General features: G+C 46.8%; 1 protein-coding gene across 9 annotated transcripts in view; it reads right to left on the bottom strand.

Annotated features, from left to right (window-relative positions):
- The window catches only part of dpf3 (double PHD fingers 3), a 143134-nt gene that overhangs the window by 32999 nt on the left and 94820 nt on the right, over nucleotides 1-15315 (bottom strand). For all 9 annotated transcript variants that reach the window (XR_015757996.1, XM_043698365.2, XM_043698366.2 and 6 more), the window contains one exon: nucleotides 709-837. Coding sequence is in view for 8 of the 9 variants with exons in the window: in XM_043698365.2 (XP_043554300.2) it covers nucleotides 709-837 (129 nt within the window). In the remaining variant the exon portion in view is untranslated. The remainder of the gene's footprint in view (nucleotides 1-708; nucleotides 838-15315) is intronic.

The raw sequence follows: 15315 nt of genomic DNA, 5'->3' as shown, positions 1-15315 counted from the left end.
GAGAAAATGTAATGAAAAATTAAAAATATCACTGCAATATTAAAATACTAAACTAAACTGCTGCAAATTTCACTAATAATGTCAGAACAGTGAAGAAATAGGAACCATAGCTTAAAAGCCAAAACTGGGTTTCACCTTTCCTTTGCTCTATTCTGCAAACTAAGCTAAAATGAGATGTGTTGTATTCTACCTTGTACATTACACAATTCAACTGCCGAGCAAATAGGTGTGAAGCTTTCACCAACTGTTAAACAGTCATCAACCACAGAGTTAGTGTGAAGTTAAAATTATGTGGCAATTTAAAGTTCTGATCTGTATTTGTCAAATAGGTGTTAGGCTATGGAATAAAGCATTTTTAAAAAAACTAACATGATGTTTAAAAAAGAAAATTACTCTGACATTTAATTTGCAAATTCTAATATTTCTCTCAGTTTGTATGCTTGGTATTCTTTCAGTCCTGTGTTCTTAGTTCATTATCAGCAAAATCTAGTGTCAGTAACGCACTTGAAATATATTTTTGTTATTGGCAAATATCTGGTGCAGCACAGCACGTCCGTTCAGAGGAAGCTGTGCATGTCTCTCCTCAAGGCACTAATCATTTTGTTCTGACAATAGCAGCGCTATGTGTCTCCCAGGTCCCATGGTTATCAAGCAAGTCAATGAGTTCATCTGAAAGATAATTTGGTAGAATTCCAGGGATGTACCTACCGGAGCGCCCACAGTCTGAGCATGAGACCAGCTCTTCAGCCCTGCCTGTTTTCTTGTTCATATTTGACCCACCAAGACAGAAGTCACAGTAATTATTGGAAATTACCACCCCATCTGGACCTTTCCGAGCTGTAGAAATATCAAGGAAATAGCATTAGAGTGACAGTTCTTAAGCAGCGCATTTACAAACTAAATTACAATTACACAGAAACAATCTAGAATCCCCTTCCCTCCAAAATAATTTTTCTTCATCTTTATTCTGAACATAAACATAGACCAAAGAAAGTTAAAGGGAGAAACAATGGTTATTGAATATCGTGGGTAGTGTTTTGTCTAAAAAACATCACTAGCATAATCATTCTGTCCAATCTTCTCCACTTTAGGGAGATGATTTCTATCATGGACAATGATGCCTCAACATGAGCTTGCTGACCTGTACTGCCTTCGAGCTGAGCAAAGCTGCAATTCAGCATTTCCAAATCCTTCATGGTGCCACCTCTGCCACTTTGTCATCCCCTCTGATTCTACATTTCAAATTTCTGCATCTCTTCAACCTTGGTCTTGTTCATCTTTGATTTCGATCAGTCTACTATTGGGGAGCATATTTTCATCAGCTAAGATCCTGGGCTCCTGAACTTCCTCCTGTAGTGACTGGAACCAGGTGGATATCGTAGACTATGAGATCCTTGATTGAGGTGGTTAATCTGGGCCAATCAGTAAGGCCTGGCTGATAAATATAAACCGGGGATGAGGTGGGAGGGGCGGGGGCTTGCTGGGTCTGTATTGTCTGCACTTTTGTATGTAACGGTATTGTCTAATGTATAAATGTCATTGTCACTGTCTTGTCATATGTGGAACTGGGATTTGAGGTTTGTCCTCCTCTCCCTGTAAAATGGTTGAACGGTAGGGTTCGGGGCCTAGCTTTGCTGCTCCCCTCCCTTGTAAAACTGCTGTCTTTTGTGTACAGCTGTCAATGTTTTTTGTAAACTGTTTTGTAACTTGTTTAATAAAATATAAACCGGGGATGAGGTGGGAGGGGCGGGGGCTTGCTGGGTCTGTATTGTCTGCACTTTTGTATGTAACGGTATTGTCTAATGTATAAATGTCATTGTCACTGTCTTGTCATATGTGGAACTGGGATTTGAGGTTTGTCCTCCTCTCCCTGTAAAATGGTTGAACAGTAGGGTTCGGGGCCTAGCTTTGCTGCTCCTCTCCCTTGTAAAATTGCTGTCTTTTGTGTACAGCTGTCAATGTTTTTTGTAAACTGTTTTGTAATTTGTTTAATAAAATAAATATAAACCGGGGATGAGGTGGGAGGGGCGGGGGCTTGCTGGGTCTGTATTGTCTGCACTTTTGTATGTAACGGTATTGTCTAATGTATAAATGTCATTGTCACTGTCTTGTCATATGTGGAACTGGGATTTGAGGTTTGTCCTCCTCTCCCTGTAAAATGGTTGAACAGTAGGGTTCGGGGCCTAGCTTTGCTGCTCCTCTCCCTTGTAAAATTGCTGTCTTTTGTGTACAGCTGTCAATGTTTTTTGTAAACTGTTTTGTAATTTGTTTAATAAAATATAAATATAAACCGGGGATGAGGTGGGAGGGATGGGGGCTTGCTGGGTCTGTATTGTCTGCACTTTTGTATGTAACAGTACTGTCTAATGTACAACTGTCACTGCTGTTGTCTCTTTATATCTTTGTGAAACTGGGATTTGAGGTTTGTCCTCATGTCCCTGAAAAATGTATGGTAGGGTTTGGGGCCTGGCTTTGCTGCTCCTCTCCCTTGTAAAATTGCTGTCTCTTGTATGCAGCTGTAAATGTAACTGTTTGTTGTAAACTGTTTTTGTAATTTGTTTAATAAAATAATATAACCAGGAAAAAAAAATTTAAAAAAAAATAAACCGGGGATGGTCCACTCCTGGGCCTGGCCAAACTGGCCATTAACAGGTCCAGGCAGCGGGCCGTGGAGGGGGGTCGTTAGGGCCGACTGCCTGCCCCTTTTCCGTGGCTACGTTAGAGCCCGGGTGTCCTTGGAGAAGGAGCACGCGGTGTCCACCAACACCCTGGAGTTGTTCAGGGAGAGGTGGGCGCCGCAGGGAGTGGAGTGCATCATTTCTCCCTCCAATTCTATTTTGATTTAATCCCTACCCTCCCCTTCACTGTTTTGATCACACAGCACTGCCCTTTGATGTGAAGGGCAGTGTTTGTCACTGGCCACCCGGGTGTTTTCCTATCTTCCTGGTGGTGGAATTTGAATAAAGATTCATGCACTTTGTGTCTTTCACTGCGTCTCCCACCTGCACACACACACCATGGAAGAAAAAAAAAAGAAAAAAAGAAAAAAATAAACAGGGGATCATCCGCAGGGAGTGGAGTGCATCATTTCTCCCTCCAACTCTATTTTGATTTAGTCCCTACCCTCCCCTTCACTGTTTTGATCACACAGCACTGCCCTTTGATGTGAAGGGCAGTGTTTGTCACTGGCCACCCGGGTGTTTTCCTATCTTCCTGGTGGTGGAATTTGAATAAAGATTCATGCACTTTGTGTCTTTCACTGTGTCTCCCACCTGCACACACACACCATGGAAGAAAAAAAAAAGAAAAAAAGAAAAAAATAAACAGGGGATCATCCGCAGGGAGTGGAGTGCATCATTTCTCCCTCCAACTCTATTTTGATTTAGTCCCTACCCTCCCCTTCACTGTTTTGATCACACAGCACTGCCCTTTGATGTGAAGGGCAGTGTTTGTCACTGGCCACCCGGGTGTTTTCCTATCTTCCTGGTGGTGGAATTTGAATAAAGATTCATGCACTTTGTGTCTTTCACTGTGTCTCCCACCTGCACACACACACCATGGAAGAAAAAAAAAAGAAAAAAAGAAAAAAATAAACAGGGGATCATCCGCAGGGAGTGGAGTGCATCATTTCTCCCTCCAACTCTATTTTGATTTAGTCCCTACCCTCCCCTTCACTGTTTTGATCACACAGCACTGCCCTTTGATGTGAAGGGCAGTGTTTGTCACTGGCCACCCGGGTGTTTTCCTATCTTCCTGGTGGTGGAATTTGAATAAAGATTTGTGCACTTTGTGTCTTTCACTGTGTCTCACACCTGCACACACACACACCATGGGTGCTGGGGATAAAATAAGCACTACCGCACTTAGGCGGTAGTGTGGGGGTAAAGAAAAAAAAAGAAAGAAAAAAAAAATATAAACCGGGGATGGTCCACTCCTGGGCCTGGCCAAACTGGCCATTAACAGGTCCAGGCAGCGGGCCGTGGAGGGGGTCGTTCGGGCCGACTGCCTGCCCCACTTCCGCGGTTACGTTAGGGCCCGGGTGTCCTCGGAGAAGGAGCACGCGGTGTCGACCAACACCCTGGAGTTGTTCAGGGAGAGGTGGGCGCCGCAGGGAGTGGAGTGCATCATTTCTCCCTCCAATTCTATTTTGATTTAATCCCTCCCCTCCCCTTCACTGTTTTGATCACACAGCACTGCCCTTTGATGTGAAGGGCAGTGTTTGTCACTGGCCACGCGGGTGTTTTCCTGTCTTCCTGGTGGTGGAATTGGAATAAAGATTCGTGCACTTTGTGTCTTTCACTGTGTCTCACACCTGCACACACACACCGTGGGTGCTGGGAAGAGAAAAAAAAGAAAAAAAAACCGGGGATGGTCCACTCCTGGGCCTGGCCAAACTGGCCATTAATAGGTCCAGGCAGCGGGCTGTGGAGGGGGTCGTTAGGGCCGACTGCCTGCCCCTCTTCCCGGTTACGTTAGGGCCCGGGTGTCCTTGGAGAAGGAGCACGCGGTGTCCACCAACACCTTGGAGTTGTTCAGGGAGAGGTGGGCGCCGCAGGGAGTGGAGTGTATTATTTCCCCCTCCAACTCTATTTTGATTTAGTCCCTACCCTCCCCCTCACTGTTTTGATCACACAGCATTGCCCTTTGATGTGAAGGGCAGTGTTTGTCACTGGCCACTCGGGTGTTTTCCTACCTTCCTGGTGGTGGAAATTGAATAAAGATTCGTGCACCTTGTGTCTCACACCTACACACACACACCATGGGTGCTGGGGAAAAAATAAGCAATACCACCATTAGGCGGTAGTGTGGGTGTTAATTTAAAAAAAAATAAACAGGAATAAAAAAAACAGGAGAGTTCACAATATGGGTGCTGGGGAAAAAAATAAGCACTACTGCAGTTAGGCGGTAGTGTGGGGGTTAAATTAAAAAAATAATAAACATGAGATTAAAATAAGCACTACTGCAGGGGCCGTGAAGGGGGTCGGTAAGGCCAACTGCCTGCAAAAAACAAAAAAAATAAACCGGGGTGGTCCGCTCCTGGGCCTGGCCAAATTGGCCATAAATAGGTCCAGGCAGCGGGCCGTGGAGGGGATCGTTAGGGCCGACTGCCTGCCCCTCTTCCGCGGTTACGTTAGGGCCCGGGTGTCCTTGGAGAAGGAGCACGCAGTGTCCACCAACACCCTGGAGTTGTTCAGGGAGAGGTGGGCGCCGCAGGGAGTGGAGTGTATTATTTCCCCCTCCAACTCTATTTTGATTTAGTCCCTACCCTCCCCTTCACTGTTTTGATCACACAGCATTGCCCTTTGATGTGAAGGGCAGTGTTTGTCACTGGCCACCCGGGTGTTTCCTATCTTCCTGGTGGTGAAAATTGAATAAAGATTCGTACACCTTGTGTCTCTCACTGTGTCTCACACCTGCACACACACACCATGGGTGCTGGGGAAAAAATAAGCACTACTGCAGTTAGGCGGTAGTGTGGGGGTTTATAGAAAAAAAAAAAAAAATAAACCGGGGATGGTACGCTCCTGGGCCTGGCCAAACTGGCCATAAACAGGTCCAGGCAGCCGGCCGTGGAGGGGGTCGTTAGGGCCGACTGCCTGCCCCTCTTCCGCGGTTACATTAGAGCCCGGGTGTCCTTGGAGAAGGAGCACGCGGTGTCCACCAACACCCTGGAGTTGTTCAGGGAGAGGTGGGCACCGCAGGGAGTGGAGTGTATTATTTCCCCCTCCGACTCTATTTTGATTTAATCCCCGTCCTCCCCTTCACTGTTTGATCACACAACATTGCCCTTTGATGTGAAGGACACTGCTTTGTCACTGGCCACTCAGGTGTTTCCTTTCTTCCTGGTGGTGGAAACTGAATAAAGATTCGTGCACCTTGTGTCTTTCACTGTGTCTCACACCTGCACACACACACACGTGTGCGGGAGGAAAAATAAGCACTACTGCAGTTAGGCAGTAATGTAGGGGCAGTAAAAAGAATAAAAAAGGAAAAAAAAAGGTATAAACAGGGATTATGTTCGGGCCTGGGCATCACTGGAGAAGGAGCATGCAGTGTCCACCAATCCTCTGCATACCTTTAGGGAGAGGTGCACACTGAGGAAATGGAATGCTTTATTTCCCACTCCAATTCTATTTTGATTTAGTCCCCAACCTCCTTTCTTCATGTAAGCATTGCTTATTCTGGGCTTTGCTTGTCACTGTTTCATTGGCTGCATGGGTGTCTTTCCTGGTGGTGGAATGCTAATAAAGTTATTTTCACTTGGTGTTTACAATGTATCTTGCACCTACATGCAAACATGGGTGCTGAGGAACGCAAGCAGTACAGTCATACAGCAGGTAAAAACAATGACTGCAGATGCTGGAAACCAGAGTCTAGATGCATCTGAGGAGCAGGAAAATCGACGTTTCGGGCAAAAGCCCTTCATCAGAAAAGCCCTGAAAGGCTTTTGCCCGAAACGTCGATTTTACTGCTCCGAGGATGGTGCCTGAACTGCCGTGCTTTTCCAGCACCACTCTAATCCAGTCATACAGCAGTAGTGTAGGGGGTAGGGAAAAAAAAAGGATAATCAGGAGATTAGAATCTCCTTAGTTCAGGGACCAACTCCAAGCTGGCTAACCACAAGTGAGAAAAGAAAAAAAAAAAAATATGTATAGATCTGCCCCACTTCTGTGACTACATTCAAGTCCAGGAGACCTTGGAGAGGGAGCACATACAATGCCCTTGATGCCTTTAGGGAGAGATGGGTACCCCAGGGTTGCAGTACTTTATTTCCACCTCCAACTCTATTTTGATTTAATCCCTACCCAATTCCACCAATCTTTCTTCATGCAAGCTTTGCCCCTATCGGGGACAGATTCAAGGTGAGGGGGGCAAGTTTAAGCGAGATGTGCAGGAGAAGTTTTGCACATAGAGGGCTTGGTAAGCACTGCCAGAAGACATGTTGGATGCAGGCATGTTGGCGACATTTAAGAGGAATCGGGATGGTTATATGAGTAGGGAGGAATAGGGGGATATTGACAGAATAAGGGTAGAAGGTTTTTTTTAGTTTAATTAGGAAGGCCAAAGGGCCTGTTCCTGTGCTGTACTTCTCTTTTGTTCTTACTGGTTCCCTAGTCACATAGGTGTTTTTTTCCCTGGTGATAGAAATATTGAATAAAATTATTTGTACAAATGGTGTCTTCACGGAGTCCCTGCACTTACAGACACACAACATGGGTGCTGTGGGGGAAAAAAGTAGTGTGGGATAACAAAGAAAAAAGGGATTTAGAATCTCCTAAAAAAGTATAAACAGGGGATTTAGAATCTCCTCAGTTAGGGGGACTGACTCCAAGCTGGCTGATATTATGCACAAGTAAATAAAGGGTGACTTGGTGACAGGATACCAGCCTCCTTGCACTTATTTCAGTAGTGATGAGAGTGGGATTAATGACATAACCGTGGAGAAGTGCTTACTAGCCAAAGCCCAGCTGGACCTCAAACAGGCACTACAACTCATTAGAAAATTCAGCAAGTGGAGTATGGGAACTACAGGCATTCCAAAAAGAAGTGGATACCCTCACCTGTCCAACTCAGTTGGGGAACACCACTTAAATGTAGGTAATCACAGATTTACACGGAGTGCATATCCTGAACACAGGGACCCTAGGCTGGCCCCCCCCCCCCCACAATAAAGCTGAACCTTGCCCCAGTGGCTAAGAAGTTCTTCAGGATTTCGGCCAACAAACCATTGTAGCTGCTGCTGGTGTGTGGACTCAAGACAGCAAAGGAGGCCTACAAGGCCTGACTTGAGTAAGAAACCTTGAAGGCTGATATCCATAGTAGTCTGCACCCTGGAAAGTCCCCCAACATGTGCGTTGAAATAAATTTAGTGACATCCAAATCAGAAACTAATTAAAATTAACATTTGGTTAAATGGTCATCTGGTTCTCACGAAGGTCAATACCAGTACATCTGTATCAATGGTTGTTAGAACCAGTCTTTAACAAGATTCGCTCAGGACTTTGAGCAAGACCTCAGCCAGACTGAGATCATATGTTGGGGAACCGTTGCAAATAAGGGAACAACTTTGGTTCTGGTCTCCTTTGAGAAGCAGTTGGTGCAATTAACACTGATGGTAGCAAGAGGCTCAGGCCCAAGCCCATTGGAGCAGAATTGGTTGAGAAAGAGTCACCTAAATTGGCTCAGCATATTTTAATTAGAAAATGGCTGTCCCACTGCAGTCCTAATGAAAGACACAGAAGGGGCATGGGACTTTCAAAGGGGCCAAAGCCAGTTTATATGTTGACCAGGAAACAATTCCACAATTTGGCAAGGCCCGCCCTGTGCTATTTTCCTTGCTGGCAGAAATAGAGGCAGAAATCAGGAGGCTGGAGGGCAAAGAAATCACCAAACCACTGCAGCTTGTAGAATGGGCAGCACCAGTCGTACCGATTGTGAAGCCTGACAGTTCAGTTTGCCTTTGTGGGGATTTTAAGCAAGCGATACACTGCCTCCCCCAGCTGGATAAATACTCAATCCCTCTCATCAAGGATCTGTATGCAAGAATGGCGGTGAGGGGGAGGGGGGGAGCTGTTCTTTATGAAGTTGGACATGAGCCACACCTACCTGCAATTGCAACTGGATGCCACAATATACAAGACTGCCATTTGGGGTATCATCAACTTGTGTCCTTTTCCAGTGGACCATGGAGAACATTTTACAAGGGCTACCCCATTTATCTGGATAATGGGAAGATCAATAAAGAGCACTTGCACATGGTGCTTAAACGTGTCTCTGAAGCGGACTAATGCCTTAGAGGGGAAAAATGTGTGTTCCAAGCACCCCAACAGACCTAGCAGGGTCATAGAGTTGACAAAACCAGGTTACACCCATTGGAAGATAAAGTAAGGACGCTCAATAGAGCCCCAGCTTTCCAAGTTTACCCTAGAGCCTCGGCCTTTCCTTCAGTTGGTGAATTAATACAGAAATTTCATATGTAACCTGGCCTCCATCTTGTCACCTGTGTTGAAAAAGTGTCAGCCTTGGAAATGAGTCACATAACCAAAAAGTAGCCGTTGGGGAGGTGAAAAAGCAGCTACTGTCACCTAAGGTGTTGGCCCATTATGATCCGAAGCTGACGTGTGAAGCATCCCCGTATGGTGTGGGGTAGTGTTGGCTCACCAGCAGCCCGAAGGAGAGCAGCACCTGATAGCTTCCTGGATGTTGGCTGATGCCAAATGCAAAACTGCCCAGATACAGAAGGAAGGTTTGGTATTCATCTTTGGCCTGAGGAAGTTCCATCAGTATCTTTACGGATGGCAATTTGTCCTAGTAACAAATCACAATCACCTTCCGAAGGAAGACAAGGCAATACCATCCATGACTTCTGGTAGAATTCAGCAGTGGGCCCTTATTCTCAGTTAGTGCACACAGCCCAGGAAGCCGAGTGGCTAATGTGGCTGCCTTGAGCCACGCCTTTTGGTCAGATACTCCACCGGTGGTTCCTTCCCGGAAGACTTTGTGCTGGTTTTAAAACTTTCTGGACACCCTTCTGACAATTTCCTTCTTTGGACACAAGGAGATCTTGTTCTAACAAAGCAAACAGCTGCTGGTAATGGGGAAACAGGAGGACCATTACAATCAAGATTAACACCCTTCTGGATCAGTCAGGACCAGATCACTGTGAGGATGGCTTATTACTATGGGGAGCAAGAGTGATTGTCCCAGGTAAAGGTCGCTGCCAGATACTGACTGAACTCCACCAGGGTCATCCAGGGGTTTCCAAGATGAAGATGCTAGCAAGAAGCTATGTCTGGTGGCCAAGGCTAGATGCTGACATAGCTGCTTTGGTGGGACAATGCTCACAGCGTCAACAAGAACAAAAATTGCCAGTGGCACCCTCACACTTGTGGGAATGGCCAGATTTGGTTACTTTGCTCAGTCAAAAGATGTAATCTTGAAAACCTCAAAAATCTCTTGATCTTTGCTGTTGGAAGGAGATCGATCTGAATGTCTCTTATCACTGAAATTCCACCTTCATGCTAACATCCTAATTGACTCCTTCTGTATCTTTTCAAAGGCTTTGACACCCTTTCTGAAGCTTGCGTCCTAGAATTGTCCAGAGTACTGCAGCTGAAGTCTAAACAGCAATTTATCAAACATAATCATTTGTATGCTCACTTATCACATAGGTGACCAGGATCTCATCCACTGCTGGACAACCAGTGAGAGCCCTAGATTACCTTCTTTGGGGGAAGATCTTCCTAGACACTGGTGGAACCTTCTCCAGGATCAAAAGCTCTGCAGATAGAAACCCAAGCCCGGACAGTGGATAACTAATCACAGGCAAGCAGCTGTCATGGCAGCCAAAGCCAGCAGAGGAGTAATAGCTATTGGCAATGCTATCCCCTGCTGGGCGCAATCACCCAAGGACAGGTCAAGATCACTGAGGGACACTGGCCACAAGGCACATGAGTCACAGGTTGATAAGAATGAAGCAAAGTAATCTAAACTAAATGATACGCCGTCAGAATGGGGTGCCCAAGCCATAGGGAACATACTGACAAACACCTTTGAAAAAAACAGGACATTTTGAGAAGGCTGATTAAAATGTATATAGGATTCTAGAAGTTATAAACAGAACTAGAAGAAATATTAACACCCAGCCTGACCTCAAGGTGGTGGCAGGATTCCTAGCCTCTGACTTGCTCTTGTAGCAACACTATGAACATAGCTAATCCAGTTCACTTCCTAGTCAATAGCAACTCCAGGATGCTATACATACTATTTTCCCATATGTTGTCCAGGTCCTGAAGAAGGGCTCATGCCCGAAATGTCGATTCTCCTGCTCCTTGGATGCTGCCTGACCTGCTGCGCTTTTCCAGCAACACATTTTCAGCGTTATTCTTTAGAGTCTAGGAGACTGAAGGGGGACCATATAGAGGTGTACAAGATCATGCGAGACAAGCATAGGATGAATGTACGCAGTCTTTTTCCCAGGACTGGGGAAATCGAGGATTTGAGGTATCAGTTTAAGGTTGGAGGGGAAAGAATAAATGGAACCTGATGGGCAACTTTCTTTTACACAGAGGGTGGTACGCATATGGAATGAGCTGCCAGTGGAAATGATTGAGGTGGGTACAGTAACTGTTTAAAAGGCATTTGGACAAATACATGGAAAGGGTTAGAAGGATATGGGCCAAGTGCAAGGAAATGGGCAGACATTTTGGTTGGCACGGACCAGTTTGTAGGACTATGTTCAAATAAATTCGATCCAATCTCCCATAGAACATAACAGCGCGCTACAGGTCCTTCAGCCCTTGATATTTCGCTGAACTGTGAAACCAATCCGAAGCCCATCTAACCTACACTATTCCATTATCATCTGTATGTTTATCCCATGTTCCACCTCCAGTTGTCTTAGCCCCAAGCTCTAGAATACTGGCCTTCAGCTTCCCTATGTCACTTTCCTCTTTTAAGATGTTCCTTAAAACCTACTATCTTGACCAAGCTTTGGTTATCGGATCAATTATCTCCTAATGTGACTGGTGTCTTACTCTGTAATGTAACACCTCTGGTAAAAACAATGACTGCAGATGCTGGAAACCAGATTCTGGATTAGTGGTGCTGGAAGAGCACAGCAGTTCAGGCAGCATCCGAAAAGCTTCGAAATCGACGTTTCGGGCAAAAGCCCTTCATCAGGAATAAAGGCAGAGAGCCTGAAGCGTGGAGAGATAAGCTAGAGGAGGGTGGGGGTGGGGATAGAGTAGCATAGAGTACAATAGGTCAGTGGGGGAGGAGATGAAGGTGATAGGTCAGGGAGGAGAGGGTGGAGTGGATAGGTGGAAAAGGAGCTGGGCAGGTCGGACAACTCCGGACAAATCAAGGGGATCGTGTTGCTGGAGGTTAGAAACTAGGATGAGGTGGGGGAAGGGGAAATGAGGAAGCTGTTGAAGTCCACATTGATGCCCTGGGGTTGAAGTGTTCCGAGGCGGAAGATGAGGCGTTCTTCTTCCATGCGTCTGGTGGTGAGGGAGCGGCGGTGGAGGAGGCCCAGCACCTCCATGTCCTCCGCAGAGTGGGAGGGGGGAGTTGAAATGTTGAGCCACGGGGCGGTGTGGTTGATTGGTGCGGGTGTCTCGGAGATATTCCCTAAAGCGCTCTGCTAGGAGGCGCCCAGTCTCCCCAATGTAGAGGAGACCGCATCGGGAGCAACGGATACAATAAATGATATTAGTGGATGTGCAGGTAAAACTTTGATGGATGTGGAAGGCTCCTTTAGGGCCTTGGATGGAGGTGAGGGAGGAGGTGTCGGCACAGGTTTTACAGTTCCTGCGGTGGCAGGGGAAAGTGCCAGGATGGGAGGGTGGGTCGCAGGGGGGCGTGGACCTGACCAGGTAGTCACGGAGAGAACGGTCTTTGCGGAAGGCGGAGAGGGAAATATAGCCCTGGTGGTGGGGTCTGTTTGGAGATGGCGGAAATGTCGGCGGATGATTTGGTTTATGCGAAGGTTGGTAGGGTGGAAGGTGAGCACCAGGGGCGTTCTGTCCTTGTTGCGGTTGGAGGGGTTGGGTCCGAGGGCGGAGGTGCGGGATGTGGACGAGATGCGTTGGAGGGCATCTTTAACCACGTGGGAAGGGAAATTGCGGTCTCTAAAGAAGGAGACCATCTGGTGTGTTCTATGGTGGAACTGGTCCTCCTGGGAGCAGATACAGTGGAGGCGGAGGAATTGGGAATAAGGGATGGCATTTTTGCAAGAGGTAGGGTGGAAAGAGGTGTAATCCAGGTAGCTGTGGGAGTCGGTGGGTTTGTAGAAAACATCAGTGACAAGTCGGTCGTCACTGATGGAGATGGAGAGGTCCAGGAAGGGGAGGGAGGTGTCAGAGATGGTCCAGGTAAATTTAAGATCAGGGTGGAATGTGTTGGTGAAGTTGATGAATTGCTCAACCTCCTCGCGGGAGCACGAGGTGGCGCCAATGCAGTCATCAATGTAGCGGAGGAAGAGGTGGGGAGTGGTGCCGGTGTAATTACGGAAGATCAACTGCTCTACGTAGCCAACAAAGAGACAGGCATAGCTGGGGCCCATACGTGTGCCCATGGCTACCCCTTTGGTCTGGAGGAAGTGGGAGGATTCAAAGGAGAAATTGTTAAGGGTGAGGACCAGTTCGGCCAAACGAATTAGAGTGTCGGCGGAGGGGTACTGTTGGGAACGTCTGGAGAGGAAAAAACGGAGGGCTTGGAGGCCCTGGTCATGGCGGATGGAGGTGTAGAGAGATTGGATATCCATGGTGAAGATGAGGCGTTGGGGGCCGGGTTGTGGAGTGACTTCAGAGGTTTTGTTATGTCAAAGGTGCTAAATAAATGCAAATAGTTTTTGCTGTATGCATGGATACATGCTTCATTGAGGACCATTTTTGTTTTAAATACATTTGCGGTATGTGTGTGTCACTGACAGGCCAGTGTTTTTATTGCATGTGCTTAAGAAGGTGATGGCGAGCTGCCTTCTTAACCTTGCTGCAGTCCACATTCTGTGCATTGGCCCATAATGCCATTACGGAGGCATTTCCAGGATTCTGATTCATTGACAGGGTAGGAACAGAAATATGTTTCCAAGTCTGGATGGTGACTGGCTTGGAGGGGAATCCAGATGAAGAGCTTATGCCGGAAATGTTGACGCTCCTGCTCCTTGTATGCTGCCTGAGCGGCTGTGCTTTTCCAGTACCACACTTTACCTCATCTACTGTGTGTTGCTCTTGATATGGTCTCCTCTACATTGGGGAAACAGGATGCTAACTTACCAAAATTTCAGAGAACATCTCCAGGATACATGCACCAAACAATCCCAACACCCTGTGGCTGACCACTTCAATTCCCCCTCCGCTCCACCAAGGACACATAAGTCAGAGGTCTCCTCCACTGCCAAATTCTGGCCACCCAATGCCTGGAGGAATGGCTCATCTTCTACCTAGGGACCCTCCAACCACATGACATCAATGTCGATTTCATCAGTTTCCTCATCTCCCCTCCCTCCACCTTATCCTAGATCCAACCGCCCTCTTGAACTGTCCTACCTCTCCATCTTCCTTCCCACCTCTGTGCTCCGATCGATCACGATTTCCCCTCACCTGCATCCACCTATTATGTTTCAAGCTACCTCCCCTCTCCCTAACCACACCCCCCCCCCCCCAACCAGCCACATCCTGTTCTTATTTATTGCTCAGCCCCATTGGGCACCCCTGCACCCCCAATATTCCTGATGAAGGGGTACTACCCAAAACGTTGACTCGCCTGCTCCTCGAGTGCTGTCTGACCTGCTGTACTTTTCCAGTACCACACTTTCTGACTGTTTTCCACGTATGTGCTGCCCTTGTCCTTTGGTTGGAAGGTGCTAGCTAAAGATCTTTGGTGAATTTCTTTGTTCAATATGTAATGTTAAGCAAGAACAGTCAACATGGTTCGGTCTGACCAAGTGGGAAGGAAGTTCCTGGGAAAGAACCAAAGGATCGGTTAAAGTGTGTTTGCTTTAATGCAAGAAGTATAAGGAATAAAAGTGATAAGCTTAGAGCATGGATCAGCACCTGGTGCTATGATGTTGTGGCCATAACAGAGACATGGGTTTCTCAGGGGCAGGAATGGTTGCTGGATGTTCCAGGGTTTAGAGCATTTAAAAAGAATAGGGAGGGGGGGGGAAAAAGAGGAGGGGGTAATCAGAGAGGGTATCACAGCTACAGAAGTTACCACTGTCGAGGAGGGTCTGCCTACTGAGTCAGTATGGGTGGAAATTAGGAACAGTAAGGGGGCAGTCACCTCATTAGGAGTTTACTGCAAGCCCCCCCAATAGCAGCAGGGAGATTGAAGAAAGCATAGGTTGGCAGATTTTGGAAAAGTGTGAATGTAGTAGGGTTGTTGTAACGGGTGACTTGAACTTTCCCAATATTGATTGGGACCTCCTTCGAGCAGATGGTTTGGAAGGAGCTGTTTTTGTAAGGTGTGTCCAGGAGGGTTTCCTAACTCAGTACGTTGACAGGCCGACGAGGGGAGAGGCCATTTTGGATTTAGTGCTTGGCCATGAGCCAGGGCAGGTGTCAGATCTTTTGGTGGGAGAGCATTTTGGCGATAGTGACCACAACTGCCTCACATTCTACATAGCTATGGAGAAGGAGAGAAGCAGGGACAATGGGAGGATATTTAATTGGGGAAAAGGAAACTATGATGCTATCAGACGTGAGTTGGGAAGCATGGACTGGGAGCAATTGTTCCATGTAAAGGGCACTATAGACATGTGGAGACTGTTTAAGGAACAGTTGTTGAGAGTGATGCACAAATGTGTTCCTC

The sequence above is a fragment of the Chiloscyllium plagiosum genome, unplaced genomic scaffold (genome assembly GCF_037043375.1).
Source record: "Chiloscyllium plagiosum isolate Xiang-an unplaced genomic scaffold, Cpla_swu_hap1 HiC_scaffold_8, whole genome shotgun sequence".
NCBI lineage: Eukaryota > Metazoa > Chordata > Chondrichthyes > Orectolobiformes > Hemiscylliidae > Chiloscyllium > Chiloscyllium plagiosum.
This window is presented reverse-complemented; position numbering and strand designations above follow the sequence as displayed.